This window comes from Rhizophagus irregularis, chromosome 25, assembly GCF_026210795.1.
Source record: "Rhizophagus irregularis chromosome 25, complete sequence".
NCBI classification, from domain to species: domain Eukaryota; kingdom Fungi; phylum Glomeromycota; class Glomeromycetes; order Glomerales; family Glomeraceae; genus Rhizophagus; species Rhizophagus irregularis.
Genome location: NC_089453.1, coordinates 44,437 through 64,927, shown reverse-complemented (window position 1 = coordinate 64,927; position 20,491 = coordinate 44,437). Strand labels below are relative to the sequence as shown.

General features: G+C 27.3%; 6 protein-coding genes across 6 annotated transcripts; 3 read left to right on the top strand and 3 right to left on the bottom strand.

Moving 5' to 3' along the window:
- Positions 1–587: 587 nt before the first annotated feature.
- On the bottom strand, positions 588–4,642 carry OCT59_016491 (uncharacterized protein; the record flags this gene model as incomplete). Its single annotated transcript, XM_025309660.2, has 11 exons — positions 588–1,339; positions 1,408–1,479; positions 1,554–1,668; positions 1,741–1,764; positions 1,847–2,038; positions 2,131–2,726; positions 2,800–2,856; positions 2,942–3,181; positions 3,247–3,349; positions 3,435–4,381; positions 4,471–4,642. 11 exons carry the CDS (start codon positions 4,640–4,642, stop codon positions 945–947), a joined length of 2,913 nt encoding a protein of 970 aa, XP_025165846.2. The 3' UTR covers positions 588–944.
- Positions 4,643–5,065: 423 nt separating this feature from the next.
- OCT59_016490 (uncharacterized protein) lies at positions 5,066–5,976 on the top strand. The gene is made up of 5 exons (XM_025309661.2): positions 5,066–5,124; positions 5,209–5,285; positions 5,355–5,429; positions 5,502–5,576; positions 5,702–5,976. Exons 1-4 carry the CDS (start codon positions 5,091–5,093, stop codon positions 5,565–5,567), a joined length of 252 nt encoding a protein of 83 aa, XP_025165847.1. The 5' UTR covers positions 5,066–5,090; the 3' UTR covers positions 5,568–5,576; positions 5,702–5,976.
- A 41-nt stretch (positions 5,977–6,017) lies between these two features.
- On the bottom strand, positions 6,018–6,969 carry OCT59_016489 (uncharacterized protein; the record flags this gene model as incomplete). Its single annotated transcript, XM_066145740.1, has 1 exon — positions 6,018–6,969. The coding sequence occupies exon 1, from the start codon at positions 6,696–6,698 to the stop codon at positions 6,018–6,020; it is 681 nt and encodes a 226-aa protein (XP_066003493.1). The 5' UTR covers positions 6,699–6,969.
- Positions 6,970–12,178: 5,209 nt separating this feature from the next.
- OCT59_016488 (uncharacterized protein) lies at positions 12,179–12,978 on the bottom strand (the record flags this gene model as incomplete). Its single annotated transcript, XM_066145739.1, has 3 exons — positions 12,179–12,386; positions 12,801–12,877; positions 12,931–12,978. 3 exons carry the CDS (start codon positions 12,976–12,978, stop codon positions 12,179–12,181), a joined length of 333 nt encoding a protein of 110 aa, XP_066003492.1.
- A 6,119-nt stretch (positions 12,979–19,097) lies between these two features.
- Positions 19,098–19,450, top strand: OCT59_016487 (uncharacterized protein; the record flags this gene model as incomplete). Its single annotated transcript, XM_066145738.1, has 2 exons — positions 19,098–19,125; positions 19,194–19,450. The coding sequence occupies 2 exons, from the start codon at positions 19,098–19,100 to the stop codon at positions 19,448–19,450; spliced, it is 285 nt and encodes a 94-aa protein (XP_066003491.1).
- Positions 19,451–19,924: 474 nt separating this feature from the next.
- Positions 19,925–20,230, top strand: OCT59_016486 (uncharacterized protein; the record flags this gene model as incomplete). The annotated part of the gene is made up of 1 exon (XM_025328608.2): positions 19,925–20,230. One exon carries the CDS (start codon positions 19,925–19,927, stop codon positions 20,228–20,230), a length of 306 nt encoding a protein of 101 aa, XP_025165852.2.
- Positions 20,231–20,491: the final 261 nt, after the last annotated feature.

Below are 20,491 nucleotides of genomic sequence, written 5' to 3'. Positions count from 1 at the left end.
TAAGTTTTGAATTTTTCAAAACTTCAGTTTTATTAAAGAAACAAATTAACTGTTTCTTTTTTTTTTGTAGGTTTCCAATAATCTTACTAATACAAACCAAGTTCTGTGAGAAAATTTTTTTTTCAATATGGAATAATTTCAAATCTATAGCATAAATAATTCTCAATAAGTGTATGCCAATAATTTTGATAAAAATAAAAATAACAGTGCTCCTCACTCCACCATATAATCAAAGATTTATTTTTCAATATATAGCTTTTCCAATATCAAACATGTATTATCATATTATAGGTGCAAACCATGAAGAATCTTCATGATTAAAAATCACATGAATATTCAGATTAAAATTCGAAATTAATAAACGTCCACCTTGTTTTTTCATATCTTCATCTTTATATACAATAAATAAGGGGTTCAATAAATACCATTTTTTCACATCTGTTATAATCACTATTATAATCCTCATACATGTTTGCTTTAAATTTGTGAGATAGTGAAAACAATCTAAATTTGCTCTACTGTATCTTATTTATATAATATTTAATACTTGAAAAATTCAAAACAAGTTTAAAACTATAAAATTTAAATATATATCAATAAGCAATTTAATAATTATACCTAATTTTTTATTAAATTTAAAATCTAATAAGAATTTTAATATAAAGGATTAATTATCTATTAATATTCTTTTTATCAAAAAAAATTACAATTAAAATTTTAAATTTTTGATATAATTACATATATTTAAATACTATTTAAATTGTTATCTATACATGCAATTTTAAAGTTAATAATAAGCAAATTGCAAAAAAAGAATACCAAATATAAAAGTCATTAGGTTTTAGTCATATAAAACAATTAACACAATGTCTTATATTTGATTAAGAATATACAAATCCATCATTTTGAGTCTTCAGTAATACATGGTCTCATGGATTTATAACTTAATAAACTTCTTCAATTTCTTCATCTATTTCTTCACCTTCATCATCACTACTTTCATGAGCAGTAGTAGTTTGTCTCTCATCATCCCCATCAGCACCTTCTTCCTCAGCAAAACTAGTAGTCCCATTTCGAGATTTATTAGGACTTATTCCATGCCCTGTTGTACTAATACTAGTTTCTGCATCTTCTTCCTCTTCCTTTTTAAATCTATTAACAATGTTACTGGCGCTAGCAGAATTAGTTATACTTGCAGCAGTTGTTGCAGCAGTTGTAGCAGTTGTAGCAAGGCGTTGTTTATTCTCTGCCTCCCTTTTTATCTTTTCATGATGTTTTAATTGTTTATTCCATAATTTATGATATACTCCTTCTATTTGCATCAGCTCCAAATGAGATCCTAAATTAATATAATTCATAAAGTTAATGAAATAAATAATATAAATAATGTATCTTTAATTAATTTACCTCTTTCAACAATTTCACCGCCCTGTAGTACAAGAATTTGGTCAGCATGTACAATTGTTGAAAGGCGATGAGCTAAACATTTTGAAGAAAACAATAAGAATTAGTTTGAATCTGGATAACAGAAATTGTTATTTCTTAAAATTTACCAATAATTAATGTTGTTCGATTTACAGTCATACGACGCAAGGATTTTTGTATATGCCTTTCTGTATGCGTATCAAGTGCAGATGTTGCTTCATCAAGTAACACGATTTGCGGATTCTAATTTATGTTATTATTAAATATATTAAATCAGTGGAAATAATTAATTGATTTCGGAAAAAAAAAAATTACCTTTAATAGTGTTCTTGCAATTGCCTATAAATTTAAAATTTTACTATAAATATTATGTTTGCTTATGATTTTATCATTCTTTTTAAAATAATGAAAGAAAACATACGACTCTTTGTTTCTCCCCGCCACTTAATCTAAGTCCTCGTTCACCAACTTTGGTATCGTAACCATCAGGAAAACCCAGTATTTTATCATGAATTTGAGCTGCCTCTGCAGCTTCCTCAACCTGCTTATCAGTAGCGCCTATTTTACCATAACGAATATTATATCTTATTGTATCATTAAATAATACTGTATCCTATATATATTTTTACATGGATTTGTTACTAGTTATATTTGTAAATATTAAATAATGTTGAAACTGCTTTATTTTTTGATAACATTACTTACCTGGGGTACAATTCCAATACAACTTCTTAAATCCCTTTGTCGAACATGCCTAATATCTTGTCCATCAACAAGAATTCGACCATTTTGAACATCATAAAACCTAAATAGGAGACGAAATATTGTTGATTTGCCACCACCAGATGGACCTACTAAAGCTACAGTAGAACCACTTGGAATAGTAAAAGAAATGTTTTTAAGGGTCGGAGTTCTTGGGTCATAATAGAAAGACACATTGTCAAAGATAACTTCTCCTTTTTGAACAGTAAGTGGTTCTGCATGAGGTAAATCCTTTACTTCCGGAAGTTCCTGGAGCAAATCAAGCATCTTTTCCATATCTACGAAATTTTTCTGAATTACTCTATAATAATTCCCAAACCAATTAAGCGGGCCATATAATTGTATAATGTAGGTTAAATACATAATAAAATCTCCTACGCTCATTTCATCTCTCCTTATTCGTGAAGCACACAAGAGACAACCAGCCAAAAGTCCCAATTGAATAACAACATTTTGAGTTGTATTAAGTATATATAAAGTTAAGTTGGATTTTTTGTCAGCAAGTTGATAAGACTTAATTGCATCCGAATATTGATTAACTAAATAATTATTATGTTAGAAAATAAACACATGAATGAATGAGTATATATATATTTAATTCATTTTTCTTACCTTCAAAAGATTCCGCAGTATACAATTTAACATTTTCGTAATTTAATAATGAATCGACTATATTAGAAAAGTATTGTAGTAAATTAAGTAAAATACGATTTGTCACCAGACTTGTAATATATAATCTGAATTGATTACCCACCTGCCTTGGATTCCATAGCATTATCTAAAAAATTTGTTAATCTTCTATATTTAGTTCTCCATTCTGTCATTATAATTGTAGATACTAAATATAAAGACATAGTCACAAACACAATCATTCCAAAGAAAATATCAAAAGCATATGTAAAATAGACTACAGCAATAGCTATATCAACCAGCGTAGGAACGACATCAAAAAGAAACGACGAAAGAATAGATACAATGGAAGAAACGCCACGATCTATAAAAGAAGTTGTACGTTGTTATTACAAATAAAAAGGTAACAAAAAGCAATAAAATAAATACCTTGAACTCGTAATATTTCCCCAGTCTTACGGCTAAGATGAAACCTCAGAGAAAGATTTAATAGATGTTCAAACATCTTTACCGAGATTTCACGCGTCGTGAACTACAAAATAAGTAATTACAAAGTTTACTCACTTCATACACTGCGAAACTTTAAATTGAATATAAAATACAATGCAAATTATTACTTGTCCAACAGGTATCCATAAAAAATTTTGTAACGTGTTTAGTAGACCCACGTTTCCTTGTAAAAATCTAAGACCAACAAAAACTAATATTTCTTTCCAAACAAATTCGCCCCTTTTCAAACCTTCAACCAATACTTTATTTTGATAAGGCAGCAAAATATTTACAATTCGACCAGCGACCAAAAGTAGAATGCAGATAAGTATAAATATTTGTAATTTCACATCATGCGTTGGCCATAAAAATGGTAATAATTTTTTTGATTTTGACAAAAATTCTCCAAGTTTTTTTGGTGGGGCATACTTTGGATCATCGGCCATTGAAATAGGCTTCTGAAGTTTTGGACTTATAGGTGGATTTTCAACATCAGCAGACGGTGTATCAATATCATCATCATTTATTATTGTATCATCATCTGCAGAAATGTCATGGTTAATATGGTGATCCAAACAAACATATCCATTAGACTCATTAGAACGTCTCCAAAGGAAGGTTAATATCATAGAAAATATAACTAATATTAAATGAATCGTGTATCGGATAAGATAAATTAACATTAAAATCCAATTTTGAGCCCAGTCATTTTGACCAAATGGATTTGTAATGTATATTAGACGATTATATAACTCGTAATTTGAGAGAATATATGCCAAATACCAATACCCTTGAGTAAAGTAACTCCACCTTTGATTTTTATTTTTTTCATAAACGACAAAACTATAATTTGATACCCACGAAATTGATATTAAAATTGTTGAAGTTGTAAGATAAGACGGTATATCCGCCTCAGTGCGTTCTTTTTCAATAAATATGACCACAATATACAATATGTTTGAAATTGATAATATGCTTATTAATACACATATAATATTTACTAGACTTTTTAAAGAATCCGGATATCCATTATATTTCGGACGTATATGATTGATTTCTTGGTTAACATGTTCGTCTAGATACGATCAAGTCAAAATGTTTAGGTTCGAAAGATAGGCGCTTGAGAGACCTGTAAAAAAAAGAGAAAAAAAATTTTATTCGTACCATGAATGGGTTTCCTTCGGGAGTATGCCCACCATATAACTCCAAATACCACCATGTAGACAAACAAAATATTCGCTATTAAAGTATGTAAACCACATAATGATATTCGACCGCTATGCTCAATTATTGGAAGACAAAAACTTGGCTGATCTATTGTTAGAGTATTAACCATGGAATTATTTTTTTTTTTTTATAATAAATCCTAAGAAAGTATGGTCGAAGTATTTGAAAAGATTGAAAGGGGTTATTTTTTTTACGAGACGTTCAACGTCTTTTTAAATAAAAGAAATAAAACTTTCTGAAATTTATAGGATGATCATATTGTGTCACAGATATACTAAATATAATTAACTTAATTACTTAATTTGAAGATCTATATATTCGACGTTTTGTGTTGACGCCTATAAATTTGGAAAGTTTATCTAGCCAAATAAGCGTTCAATGGCTTTCTTTTACTTGACAAAAAAAGTATCAAGAATCGGAAAAAAGTTTTAAAATAAATTAAAAAGGATTTAGGCGATCGGTCACGGTATTTTCACGTGATATTATTTAGTTATAAAAGCCGAAACTATTCTTTTTTCTCAGTACTAAATATTTTTCTTTTTTTTTCGTATTACAAAATGACCTTTTCTTTTTATGATGAAATAGAGATTGGTAATATTTCTAATTACTTTTTTTGGATTTTTATGTTTATTTTGATCCAATTAATTTTTTTTTTTACCTTTTGGTCTATTATAGAGGATTTTGAATTTGACGAAGAGACAAAAACATATCATTACCCATGTCCATGTGGTGATCGCTTCGAAATAACAATAGTAACTATGCGTTTTCTTTTCTTCTAATTTTATTATTTAATACATATACTTATTTATTTGATCTTTTAGGCAGATTTAATGGATGGGGAGGATATAGCTAGATGCCCAAGTTGTTCTTTAATGGTTCGAGTTATTTATGATCCGGTAATTGTAAATTTGAAATTCATCATTTAAGTATATTCTCGCATATATTAAATTTTCAAAATATTTCCTTAGGAGGATTTCCAAGATGATGATCAGGAAACAAATGTAGAACCTGGAAAACAAGCGATTACCGTATAAAAATATTTTGTAAGTTGATTTTCTCTTCCTATAATCTTTTTTATCTTTATCCTAAAAATAAAATTGTTTGTTGAGGCTTAAGTTTAAATTAATTTATCACTATAAAAATTATTTATTTCTTTGAGGGACAATAGTTTATTATAGTTTTGGGTAAAAGTTATACCTGCATTACATTTATAAGAGAAATATGAATATAAACGTATATTTTAATTGCGAATGTTAGATTATGATAATTTGGCATATGGGCTTTTAATTTTTTACAATTCTGAAATTTTACTATACAGTATATACTATTTGAACTTAATAATAATTTGATTGATGCAATTTATAAAGAAATGACCATTTATTTCTAAATTTTAAATATGTACAAATAATACATTTAATATTCGTCTTTTTTTCTTTTTTTTTCTTTAAAAAAAATATTTTACTATTTGATAGATTCCAATGAACTTAAAGAGAATCTATTATATCCATTCTACTAAGACCAGTAATCATTTCATGCAACTGTGCGTCTTGATTTTGCATGTGTTCATTAAGATACATATTCCCTAATGTATTATATGGTGAGTTTGGGGAGTTAATATTATTATTACCATCATAAGATTGTTGATTGTAATCCATTCCAGGAGAGAAGTGTGATGTCGGCGCAGTATAATCATTACAAAATGATGACATCATCTGATGATGATTGTACGCATAATTCGCATAATTATTTGCTGCTGGAGTCGAATTAGGATTAAACGTATTGAAAGAATTTGTTGTGGCACCAGAAGATAATGGGGAAGGATTATTTATATTAACTGTAACTTGTGGTTGAATAGCAGTGTTACAGTTATTATTATTATAAGATTGTTCGGTATAATAATAAGGCGAAGTGGTATAAAGTTCTTCATTATGATTATGAAAGAAATAACCTGCTTCATGAGAAAAGAAATCTTCTTTTTCATAATGACCACCATTACCAGTAGTTGTGGAGTCGCTTAGTACTAGTGGTGTTATTGGAGTCATAGGTGATGATGTTGGACGTAGTAATGGACTTGAACTTGGTGTATTTAATGGTGGTGTCGATGAATTTGGGAATGAGTTAGAAGGAAATGATGTTATTAAAAGGTTCGTTAGGATTGGTCGCATTTTGCTTATCAAAATTTTTAAGACAAGTATTAAAAATCTATCCTGTTATCAATATAAATTTTTAATATAAAGAATTGTTATTTAGATATTTTGTTTTGCTCGAATTTTTTTCTTTTTGTTTAAAAAAAGGATGTATTGTACAGAACTTACCTTTTAAATAAAAGAAAAAAATTCTTCACTAAAACAAAAGATATATTATATTGTATAAAATGAGATAACGGTGTCAATTAAAAAAAAAATTTAATAAAATAAAAAATGTTTTTTTTTAGAGAAAGGAAAAAAAAAATTTAGATTCCTCCTTATATATATAATTTCATTTCATTTTTTTTTTATTTACTATATATATTAGAAAAATTATGATATCATATTATAAATTATGTAATTTTTTTTTTGTGGGGTGAACATTTTGTTAGTATTTTGGTTGCAGTATTTCCCCCTCACTCCAAATCTACTTTAAAAAAAACTTGTATTAAAAAGTATTAAGTGACGCATTATATGATTTTGGCGTGATTTTACACATATAAATACTCCACATTATTTACTGTGTATAATAATTTATAGCATGTAAATAAATAAACATGCATGTATTAGCCACAAAACGAAAAAAAATAATGTCACGCAAGAGTATCAATCTTGATATATCAAGGGTTGATAGATTTCGCTGTGAAACCTAAAATATGCATTAGAAAAATCAATCGCGATTATAATTAATTCTACCCGGAATTAATATAATTTTAGTCAAACTTATAAAATATATATTTCAGTTAAAAACATTTACAACTAAATATAATATATATATATATCTTAATTTAAAGTAGAATAATAAAAATAATAAACTAATTTTATTGTAATTTAACTATCAAATATTCCAGATATTTTTACTTTAAAAAAGATAAATAATACTTCTTTTTTTTATGGCAAAGTGATGAAAGACTGACACAAGTTTTATTTATTTTATAAGAAAACATGAAACAGAGGAATCCTAACAAAATGAAAAGACCCAAAAACTAACAGTCAAGGACTGAAAGCTTCAGGTAAACTCCATATTTAAGTGCTTGCTAACAAGGCCACTTATACAAACCATAAAAATAAAACACCCTGCTAACAAAAACCAAAAGATAAAACCTAACCCAAAATACAAACCCTATAAAAAATTTTTTTTGGATGTATTCCGATTTTTATCTGGTTTATGTATTCCGAAAATTTTCCGATTTTTATTATCCGATTTTACTACGGAAAGTGATCATTTTTCAGAATGATAATTACAGATTTTACCCGAAATTGCTCGGTAAATTTTATGAATGTAACCGGAATATTGTCAGATGTTTTACAATATATATTATCCGAAAGTACTCAGAAAAAAATTTTATTGAATATTACAGATTACAAGTACTTTTTATTTATATTTATATTTTCTAGATATTATCTGAAAGTACTTATCTATGAGTATATGAATAATAATATTCTATCTTTTTGCTTTCTTTGATTTTTGCGAGTAGCAATTTGGTTATTAGTTGTTTTTTTCTTTTGTTAAACTTGATCTCGTCATTATAGTTGAACTTTTATTGCCTCCTATATTTATTAAATTATAAATTGTAATATTATAAATATTATAAACACCAACAAAAAATAAATTTACCGGAATTTCTTGAAACCTCTTGTATTTGTGAAGTTACTAATTGAACATCAGCTCTTCTTTCAGTAAGAATTACATTTGAAGATGCTTCAATAATTGTTTAGAAGGAATTGATGCAGATTTCTCTTTAATAACTTCGGGTGAGGACAATTGGACATTAATATCAATACTTGATGATGATTTATCAGGAATTGGTGCTCGTGAATTTGGCCTTGTTTTCTTGAGTTTTAGATTAGGGGAGTGATATTTTTTCGTTTGGAAGGTGGATCAATACCTTGTAAATGAGCTTCTTTAACTTTTCTCTTGCGTTCAGTTTCAGCTATAAAATTTATATTAATATCAGATAAAATTGTACATAATAATAACGTACTAAATAATTACCCTAATTTCCAATGATATCTTCAGTCATTTTTTGCAAAACAAAGTCAATAGGAAATGTTGGAAAATCGGTTTTAAACTAAATAACAGTTTAGAAAGTTAGTTAGGTTTAAGAATATGGATGATATAAATATATAACTTACATTATTAATGACATTTTGAATTTTACCCAAAGTTTGTTCTGATGCATATTTTCCTTTTTCACAAATAGCACTTAGCTTCAGTTATCACGAAGACTTCTCAAAATGTAAAATTAATACTTGCCCGATAAGTCCAATATGTATCATATGATAAATAGAGAAAATCTTTCCAGTCCTCTTTTGGTCATATAATTTTTTCCATTTTTTCATTCTTCTTTAGTAATAGGATTTTGTATTAAACCACATGGAAACTAACAATTACCGTATTATTAATATCACTAATATAATTTTATCACTAATCTTATATTTGAAACATTTTTTGTATTTAATTATAATGTCTGCTGTAGGAGTATTTGATGGTATAACAGTAGAAATAGGCGTTGGAGTTGGCGATTATCATATCATAGCAGCTTATTCTAAATTTGTTATAATATCTAAATAAAAGTAATGTTATGGTAAATTCAGAATATTTAAAAATTTCAATAAATCTTTATCCTCGAACTACTACTCAAATAATATTACTTACTGTTATAATTTTATATTTACCGTTAATATGTTAATTTTTTTATTTTTTTGAATATTTTATAAATATTATTGTAGTAGTAATATTAAAAAAAAAATAATAAGAATTAAGTTCTAAAAAGCAAAGATACGCTTTTATTTATACTTTTATACTTCAATGATCATTTATTGCGAGCTTATTTTTTTTATAGATTAAAGCTAAACGCGTTTTTTAAACTTATATACATGTTTTTAAACGCGTCCACTTATATTGATAAACTTTTTAATTTAACTAATTTATTAAGTGATCTACATGAAATTGTTTTCCAGAGTATTTTCAATTTAAATATAAAACTAGATTATTTTCGGAATATTTCTAGAAATTTTCATTTATGTTAAATTCCTAAAATTTGACTAAAACAACATTCGCAATATAATCGGAATATTTTCAGTAATATTCGGAACATTTTCAAACCATTTGGAAAAAAATCGGAGTGTGCTGAATAAAAATTTTTTATAGGGAAATAACGAAAATTGAAAACTAAATGAAAAGTCAAAAAGCAGAGAGATAAACATAAAATAACTAAAATTTAAAATAAGAATCCACAGTTAGTTACAAATTATATATATAATCCTATTAGAGGTAACGTCAGATTTAAAACAAATCACGTGATTCAAACTCACCATCCTAGTATTCTACAACGCAAAAAGCAAATATTCTTTAATTCCAAGTCAATAATGATAATCAGACTAAACAGTCTTTTTGTTTTGTTTCTTTTTCTTCTTTTTCTTAACCAGTTTAGGTGAAGGGTTATCACATAAATCTGCATTCAAACATTCTAACAGTACATAAGGTCTAGCAACTTTTGTATTATACTGCTGTAATTTAAATAGTCGTTAAATATAAAAATAGTTATGTCATTCCATAATTGCATTAAAATCAGCCTGTAAAGCTATAATAGTAAGATCTTTGTCTTCAAGATATTTGTAGATTAGTTGTGTAATAATATATAAACATTTTTTAAGAAGTTGCGATATCATACATTAATCTACATTTTATGGTATATAGTAGAAATTGCGGTAGATATCTTTGCTCCATGACCTGAGTAATGTACAAATTTTTATCTATGGGATACGGACAATTATATCGTCCCATTAAAAACAAAATATTTCGCTTCTATGAAACACAGTTTCCCTTCATTTAAATGAATTAACTCGAATGATATCTAACTATTAACATCAATATTTCTATGCTAAGACAATTTTTATTATAATAATAAGTACGTTAATAAATGTACGTCTTTTCTATCAAAGAAAGAAAATAGAAGTAAACGAAACTCTCACCGGACTTATTTCTTATCAAGAACTTTTAATAACGATCCTGTCTTTTACAGGAGTTGTTCTTTAATAATATTTTTGCCAGTTCTATATTTTCTTATTAATCGTGAAATACTTTATTACTTTTTGTCTCTCATTTCAGGTAAAGCTCAAATTCCCTAATTTTTTGATCCCATTATCACTTTTATCTACAGTGGTGATCAAAATTATTTGGAATGATGAATCTGGCATATTAGACAGTTTTTAATGCATTTTTTTACATATTTTGCCTCTTTCTTTTTCCAAAAAATAATGCTCACCACTGTAATTCAAGATCCTAGTTTTAAGAAATAATCTCTCAAAGAAAGCATTTTTGCTTCATACCATTCACCTATTTCTAATTCCCCTTCTACTCTTAGGCTAAGAAATAAATTTTATGTAATCTCGAAAGGTGCCCAATAATTTCACCTGAGTCTCTAGATCATTTAACTGTCTATTGCAGTCTCCATAAAAGAAAAATGTTTATTCAAAACTTTCATCTATTGATCCGTAATTTGATGAATATGTTTGATATTATCTGAAAGTCCTATTGTTTTTATATACAAATGATATGGTGAATAAGAACATCCTGAAATTTCATTTTCAATTATAATTGATATGGCGTTATAATTTAGAAAATAGTTATCCATGCAGAAATAACTATATAATGATACGCAATATAGTTGATCATTTCCAAAAAGATGATTTTTACAAATGATGTATATCGAATGGAATAACTATAACGATACGCAATATAGTTGATCATTTCCAAAAGATGATTTTTACAAATGATGTATATCAAATGGAATAACTTTATACAGAATACAAATATCGAACACGAAAATTTTTTGTTATCCATAATTGCTTATTGTCTACATTTCCGTATATTAACTATTATTTCTGTTGTCTACCAAAAAACATTACGCATGCTCATATTATTTTATGATTTATTCTTTTCGCAATTATCATGACCAATGACTGTGGCTAGTTGAATAAAAGATCTTGAGAACATTATTTTATCGTCATAATATTTTAGTTAATACTAGTAAACCACACTAGTCCTAATAACAAAAAAAAATTGGGTAAACTTGAGTGGTTTATACCTCAGCCCACATTGATGACTATACGATGCAATAATCCAAAAGAGTTCTGTTAAGCGAATACGAATAGAAACTTTTTTTTATTTTGCCAACCCACTGTACATACAGTCATACACATCCACAATACCCAAATGTATTATATATTGATTAATAAAATAAATTTCTAATACGACTGAAAAAATTTCGCTCGTTATTAAGTTAACTGCCTTGAAATATATACAATACAGCCATAAAAATACACGTTTTAGGATATAAGAATGTTAAAAAGTATGCTAAACTTCCACTGAAGGCTCCAGTTGCAAGACTTATTACGAGTAATTTATGTTGCTTTTTATCATAGTCTTTCTTAATCTTTCTCACTTCATTCTCCTATTTTTTGTTAGCAGTGGCCTTCCCTTCATTTTGTAAATTTTCTTCGTATTCTTTTTTTGCTGCTTTTTTATCTTCTTGTACTTGACACACATTAGCGATGTATTGTTGCCAAATCTCTGTAGCTTTTTCTGAAGCATAGACTCCCGGTATAAGAGCAATAAGCCGTTTGATCTCATTTAAATAAACTCCATAGTTTAGATTAAAACTAAAGTTGGGGTTAAGAGAAATCCCCTAACGACTATTTAACATTTCAACAAAATTGGTAAATTTTATATTCCAAATACATTTCATTTTTTCTGGATTATCCATTTGACTACTATTAGGTCTGGATAATACAACTATAGCATATTCTCTTAGTGCATCATTTTCAAAAAAATTTTTTATCAGTTTTAAGGTTTTGAGTTGTTCATGTATAAGCCAAGTCGCTTCTGTAAAGTAAATCAAGTAAAATAATGTAAAATTAAAAGTAGTTTCATTGTTAGCTAGACAGATGTAAGATACAACTGTTAGCTATATACTGAAAATAATTAAGATAGCCTTTATTCCGCAAGCGCATCATAAAAAATAATCAATAATATGCTTTTGTATTTATTCTGTAGAAGTTTGGCTATCAAAGAACCTGGGCGTGTCAATAATGGAATATTGAACTTCATCAATAAACATTGTTTTTGCTTGACAACTATTCGTGACAGGATCCTATATACAGTATATTTTCAGAATATTCAAAACATAATTTTTCAACTGCTTACCATATAGGCTAAAGCTTCAAAAGAATCATTGTTGTCTCTGATAAGCATGTTATCCATAAAGATGCGATCCAAAATCCAAAAATTTGGATTATCTGCCAATCCATCCGATCCAAATAGATAATGGATGCATCTGGATGGATTAAGGATATCCATTTTAATCTGAAACAGCATTCAATAATCGTACAGAGATGCACAATAGCTCATTCGAATCATCATAATGAGACGATTTGAATAAGCCATTGTGCATTTTTGTACGATCACTGGATGCCGAGATATTCGGCAAAACATCAAACATCAGCATTTTCATTTTACGATTATGCAAAATTTTACGTTTTGCCGAATATCTCGGCATCCAGTGATCGTACAGAGATGCACAATAGCTCATTCGAATCGTCTCAATGCAACGATTCGAATGAGCTACAGTGCATCCCTGTAAAATCATTGGATACCGAGACATTCAGCAAAACGTGAAACATCAGCATTTTTTATTTACGATACTACCGATTTTTGACGGTTTGCCAAATATCTCAGCATCCAACGATTGTACAGGAATACACAATAGCTCATTCGAATCGTTGCATTAAGACGACTCGAATGAGCTATTGTGCATCTCTGTATTATTACTAGATGCCGAGATATTTGGCAAAATGTAAAATTTTGTATAATCGTAAAATAAAAATGCCAATGTTTCACATTTTGCCAATTATCTCGGCATCCAGTGATCGTATAAAAATGTATTATAGCTCATTCGAATTGTCTCATTGCAACGATTCGAATGAGCTATAGTGCATCTCTATACGATCGTTAGGTGCCAAGATACCCAAAATTTGAAGTTAATCCAGATTATTCAGATTTAATCCTATGATAATCCGGATTGATCTGGGCAGATCACGGATTGTAAAATTTCATCCAGATCACATCTCTAGTTATCCAGAGTACTTTTATTTTCCTGAACCTATTTCAATAAATTTAAATATAATAATGGAAAGAAAGTGTAATGAGCTTATTATAAAGATATTTACCTGTTTTTTCTACTATCAAAATTCAAGATAACAACATAGCAGGCTTTCCAATTTTTAAATAATTACATAATGATCAGCATATATATTATTTTTAGTTTTTTATTTAATAAATTATCTGTTATGACACCATAATAAATAAGGGCATGCCAGAAATCAGCTGATTTGAAAGGGGGTGGGGGGAGTTAAGCTTCAGATCAGGTTTATATATATCACGTGACATTTATATATTTAAATATAAATATAAGTAATTTAATTATTTTTATATATAATTATTATAATGCAATTATCTTGACTTCTAGTGATTTAATTTTAATAAACTTTTTTTTTAATTTATAGCTCTCATTTAGCTTTAAAAATCTAGCTTTACAAAACAAAAAAAAATTTGTTTAAATTGAATTACTAAAAGCCAAGATAATTGTATTTACATTATAATAATTATTATAATGCAATTATCTTGACTTCTAATGATCCAATTTTAATAAACTTTTTTTTGTTTTATAGCACTCATTTAATTTACAAATATAGCTTTACAAAACAAAAAAAAGTTTGTTCAAATTGAATTACTAGAAGCCAAGATAATTGTATTTATAATTTATATTATAATAATTATTATAATGCAATTATTTTAACTTCTAGTGATCCAATTTTAATAAACTTTTTTTTAATTTATAGCACTCATTTAGCTTTAAAAGTCTAGGTTTACAAAACAAAAAAAAGTTTGTTCAAATTGAATTACTAGAAGCCAAAATAATTATATAATACTAATTATTATATATAATATTTAATATTTAATAGTAATAATTTTTTTAGCCAATCAGATTTCAATTAGGTGGGGTGGGGTTAAGGCTAATTGAGAGAAATCAGCTGATTTCTGGCATGCCCCTAACTAAAATTCACATTTTCTAGTAATTTTTAAATGACATAATACTAACATAATTGTTTGTATATAGATATGTATTTTATTGGCTGAATATCATATGTATTGTACATGTAATAGCTGTACTAATTTATTTTAATTGTGCCACAAAAAATTTAATAGCGAAGGATGATAAAAAAAATTGATTTTTCAGGTCTTGTTTAAACATATTACAAAGAAATCTGGCTATTGGAAAAGGAATCCAGAAGTTATAAACACTTGAAACCTTCTTATAAAATGAAAATAAGTATAGTACGTTTATATTATTTGGCTTTACAAAGAATTTTTGACAAAAAATAGTTGGAATCAAATAAAGATATATTTTGACACTCTAGATTCTTCTTAAGTGTAAGTTGTAAAGTTTTAAACTAGGAAACGGAAATCGTTGTAAGTCTGGAATGATAGATTTGTACAAAAATCCAAATATCTTTAAAAATTTAATTTGTACAAAAAATCTGGCATCCCTAAAAAAATAAAAATGAAAAATGAAACGTTAGAAACGTTTCTTTAAGGTTAAACAAGTAAGAAAAGCCCTCACAATTTACCTTTAAAAGTCCGGTATGTACAAAAAACCTGTGTTCCTAAATAAAAAAAAATAAAAATGAAACGCTAAAAATGTTTCTTTAAAGCAAAACAAATAAAAAACAACTCACCAGTCCAGTATGTTATCACCCCCGTCTGCCACCCGGCGGTAAACAAAGTTCCCTGCTTCTATTATATGTGTTCTCAGCGAAACATTAATATTCTTGCTTAGTTTAGTTTTAAATCTTTAACTTAATTTTCATCATTTTCTAATTCTTTATATTCATATTTACTTCATCATTTGAATACTTATTTAACATTAATTAAAACTTAGGTGAATCATAAGTATATTCGAGATAACTTTTAATAATTAACGTTTTTACAAACATTTATGAACCCTTCACCCATATGATTGTGTACATTCCGACTAACCGAACTATTATGTTCGTGCGTTTCTCATATATCAAATGGTAAAGGAATCCATTATTTAACATACTTTTTCATCATAAGAAAACAGTATAAAAGAATCGATAATCATTAATTAATGGGTAAAAAGTACTTTATTTATATTTTGATCTTCATAAAATTCACAACTAACTAAATTACCTAAAATTCAAAATCCTCACTGGCGACTGTGGAATTCACTTCCCATTCCGCTCCTATTTAAACCAACTTTCTTATTCTTTCTTTTCTTACTTCTTATTTCTTTCTAATATTTTATGTTATGTGTTATCTTTTATACGCTATCTTGTATGCTATCTTTTATACATGATTTTTTCTATATGCTATTTTATATACTATTTTATATGTTATCTTTTCTTTCTTTCAAATATTACATCGTAAAGAAATAATTTATAATCCATCTTTTGTGGCTGTGCTATCTTTTTGTATCATCTTTCCATATTATCTTTTATATTATCTTTTCATATTGTCCCATAATCTATCTTTTGTGGCTTATAGTTCCTCTCCCTAATTATTCCTGTTGACGAACTTGATAAATTGGTTGCTAAGCCGCATCGATCGACCCTCTGATTGATCTATTGGTTCGTCGTTAATCATTTAATAAATATTACATCATGTAGATCATTCCTTTTCCTAAACATTTATCCTTTCTGGCTAATTATTTATCTGATCATGTGACTTTCTATTCTATTAAGTTCGATATCCATGGTTACAATGTACAAGAAATCTAGAAACCCTAGGAAAAAAATAAAAAGTCGTTTAAAGAAAAATATACTTACTAGCCAAAATCTAAAAAAAAGGTAATCATAAACTTATTTATTTTTGATGTAGCACAAAATTTCAATACACATTCTGTGCGGACCAATCAGAAATGACGCGTGCGGACAACTGGAAATCGCTATGTGACACTAATTCTCATTGACCTTCGTAAAATTATATAGTCCTTCGCTACGCTCTGGACAATAATAAGTTTAGTGTCAAAAAAATTCTTTATTGATAGAACTCCTTACCATTTAAAGGATCAGATAGGATTTTTAGAATTTTTTTTTCCTTTATTAATAAATTAATTATTTCTTTTTCTTTTTTAGGAGTTGACTTATGAATTTCATCAGTATATTCTATTAAAAGCTTAAACAACATTCTTTAAATAAAGTGAAAGAAGTTTTATGGCTACAATTATTGGTAAGAAATATAATTTAAAATTTATGTCAGGTTTTGATTGTAATAACATTATTGTTAATTTATCAACATACACATATGCTAAATAAATAATTTTTTATTCCTTTGAAAGGTGTAAATGTGTTCTAATTTTGGAATCAAAAATCATGCAAATTGAATCATTAGATAAGGAGATATTTACGTTCAAATGCAAGAGTTTATGTCAAATTGATAGTAAATATGTTGAGCGTATTTATTAAGGAATCAATGATTCAATCAATGCAATTTTTAACTTTTTGGATAGATCTCATTCTCTCCTTTCAAATAAATATAAATTCATTTTTCTAGCATGTATATATGTTGAGTTATTTATGATTTTGCAACAGGAATTATAATAGATTTTTAATTTATATGGAAGGTACATATTAAAATTCTTGAATTTATTTCAGATTCTAATAAATTTTTTTTTGCAAATATATTTTATTAATATTTATTAGTTTGCAAGATTTAAAGTACGATTATTATGTGAGTTTTTAAATCTGCCAGTCATTTATATTAAAAAATTACGTAAAATGCATTAAATTAAAAGTTACTACTTGCAAAAATCGGTCAATAATAATTCAATTTGAATAAAACTTTGTATGATTAAAATTTAAATTATTTGCAATATTTGAGGTCATATTAATATGTAGAATTTTATGCAATGTCTTGTAAGTTGTAACGGCATTTTATATCATGTGATAAAATCAGAAAATAATCAGCAAATTAATGTGATAAATGAAAAAGCCCGCTATATTTAAGATAACAGGATCATTATTTTGGTGTTTAAAAAAAATGACAGTTAAAATTTATCATCAATAAAACTTAATGGCGAACATTTATTCAATTGGTTCACTTCAGCAGTACGGCAGGAAAAAGAGTTAATTTCATCAGTTGATTGGCAAGGATTCTAATTTAATCCTGATTTTGGATGTTTCACAAAAAAATTCCAATTTACATGGCAGGAGAATAATTCTCCTATTTGTATTATTTCTATGGAACTAGTCTTGTTAATCAAATTTTTTGTTTTCTTATAAAAAATAAGCGTTGAGTTGTAAAAATTTTTTTTATTGCCCGCAAATGTTTTGAGCTTCTAGTGTTTATCATCAAGTTTATAAAATTTTTTTTTCCAGACGATCAGTGCCAAGGTACAATTCAGATATAGTAAATTGAATTATAAATACATGATTATTAATATTTATTATGAGTAACCTTTATAGAATCATGGAGAAAATTACGCTCACTTGTTACCTCTATAAAATAGTTGAGACTTATCATATTGAAGTAGATACTGCCAACAATCTTGGCTGTCTTGTAGAAAAAATTAAGCAGGAATTTGCATGTAATGAAGCCAAATGACAATAGTAAATTACCTATAGTTCTTATTGGTTAATAACTTTACCGAAATGTTTCACTTGATATCTTTTTATATTTATTCATAGTCATTCTTATTTCACATGAAGTAAGAAAATATCGGAGTGCAAAAGATATTCAATTTACATGTCAGAGTCCCATACAATGATGTTAATCAATTTTTTTCATTTCCTTACAAAGAAAGGATGTTGAGTTGTGGCAATTTTAGCTGATGTTTATCATGAAGTTTGTGAAATTTTTTTCCAGACGATTAGAGATACTTCATGTATTTTTTAGGTATGATAAATTGAATTATAAATATGTGGCTATCAATTTTTACAGAATCATGTTAAAATCGAGCTTACTTGCCACCTCTATGATAAAATAGAGGAAAATTCTGTTCTATTTCCTGTTAAGATCCTTATGAGTGTAAATATTAATTTTCTTAAAAAAAGAGTTTTTGAAGAAATCAAGAAAAAATAATGACATCATTTCTGATATTGAGGCCGATGACTGATATGAAGGAAGAGAATTTTCAAGTCTTAGTCTGGAAAACAAAAGTCGTAAAGAAGCTTGAGGTAACAGAACTTATTAGTGAGTACTAGAAAAAGCAACCTGAAAGAGAACGCACTTATGTTATTGTTGATTCGCTGTTATTGATCAAAAATTGGAAGAATTGAAAATTGATCGAACAAATGGAAAATTTAAATCTTAATAACGGAAGTAGGTATTGAGATGTTTATTTGCTTGTACGAATAATTTTTGATCAATCCTACACTCTTTATATTTAGATGAAAAAGTAGATATGTATCTTCAGAAAGTATGTGATGCAGAAGTTATTAAAAAAGACGATGAGATATGGACATCAAGAGAATATGTATTAAGGAAAGATGGAAAGCATTCTAAAAAATGGGTTAATAATGGATGCAAGGTAACTGAAATCACCAATGGTAAATTAACTGCAATTCTCGTTAGTTATGATAAAGAACTAAAAGAAATTTTTTCATTAAATATACTTGAAGAATGTTGCTTGATAAATTTGGCCTAGATAAAGAGTATAGACTCAAGGATTACCATGATTGTAATGAAAAAATTAAAATTAAACGTGAAGGGAAATGGATAGGGAACATTAGAGAAACTTATAAGAAATTAAAGTTATAAATTTGGTGTTGTTTGTATAATCATAGCACTTATTATTAAAGCTACTTGGCGTATTAGTGAATGTTGTATACATGCTGCCCAAATTATTTTGGGATGCCATAATTATAATTTGGGATGCCATAATTCATTCAGTTTATATATAATTTACTATGTAAAGTGCCAAAATAATTTGGGATGCCATAATTGAATTTGGGATTTTACTTATAATTACGGCAGTCCAAAATAATTTGGGTGGCATGTATAGAATGTTGTCACAATATCTAAGCCATCGAAATGTGTATCACTTAGTGTTCCATTAATAGCAAAATTATTCTTAATGCTAAAATATAAATACAGAAAAATGTGTTTTTGCCACAGAAATATGACATTACTTAATTGTCTGGTTCTGGAAAAGCCATTCAGAAATATAATCTCTATTAAAATTAAAGAAAACGAAATAATTGGTGAACTTAAAAGACATATTAAAGCTGAAAAGATTACTTTGAAACTGTTGGTGCAAGTGACTTCAGATTATGGCACAAATACCTGTATAGGAAGCAGTAATACAATTCCTTCTTTTGATCTTTCTGATAGCAATGAAATATTATCATATTTTCAAATCAAAGATATTTGGAAAGAAGATCCTCCCAAATTCAATCTTTACATAATTATTAAAATCGAAGGTTAGTGTTGCTTTTTGCTTACGTTAGTCTTCTATTACAATAAATAACAAAAATACTTGCAATCAGTTGTTGCCCTCAACTGTATAATTTCTGGATATCCTTCTGATACGTATTACCCGATTGAAATTTCTATAGAAAGAAATGTTGGTAAACTTAAGTCTATAATCAAAAAACGATGGAAACCTTGTAATAACCGAAAATATAATAAAATAGAATAAGGATAAATAATTAACCGATGGGTAAATAATTAGCCAATAAAATTATAT

Bases quoted from the DNA above. Each gene is read 5' to 3' on its own strand.
- OCT59_016490 (XM_025309661.2), top strand. From the start codon at position 5,091: ATGACCTTTTCTTTTTATGATGAAATAGAGATTG. The intron at 5,286-5,354 runs GTAACTATGCGT...TTGATCTTTTAG, and splicing joins ATCGCTTCGAAATAACAATA to GCAGATTTAATGGATGGGGA. The intron at 5,430-5,501 runs GTAATTGTAAAT...ATATTTCCTTAG, and splicing joins TTCGAGTTATTTATGATCCG to GAGGATTTCCAAGATGATGA.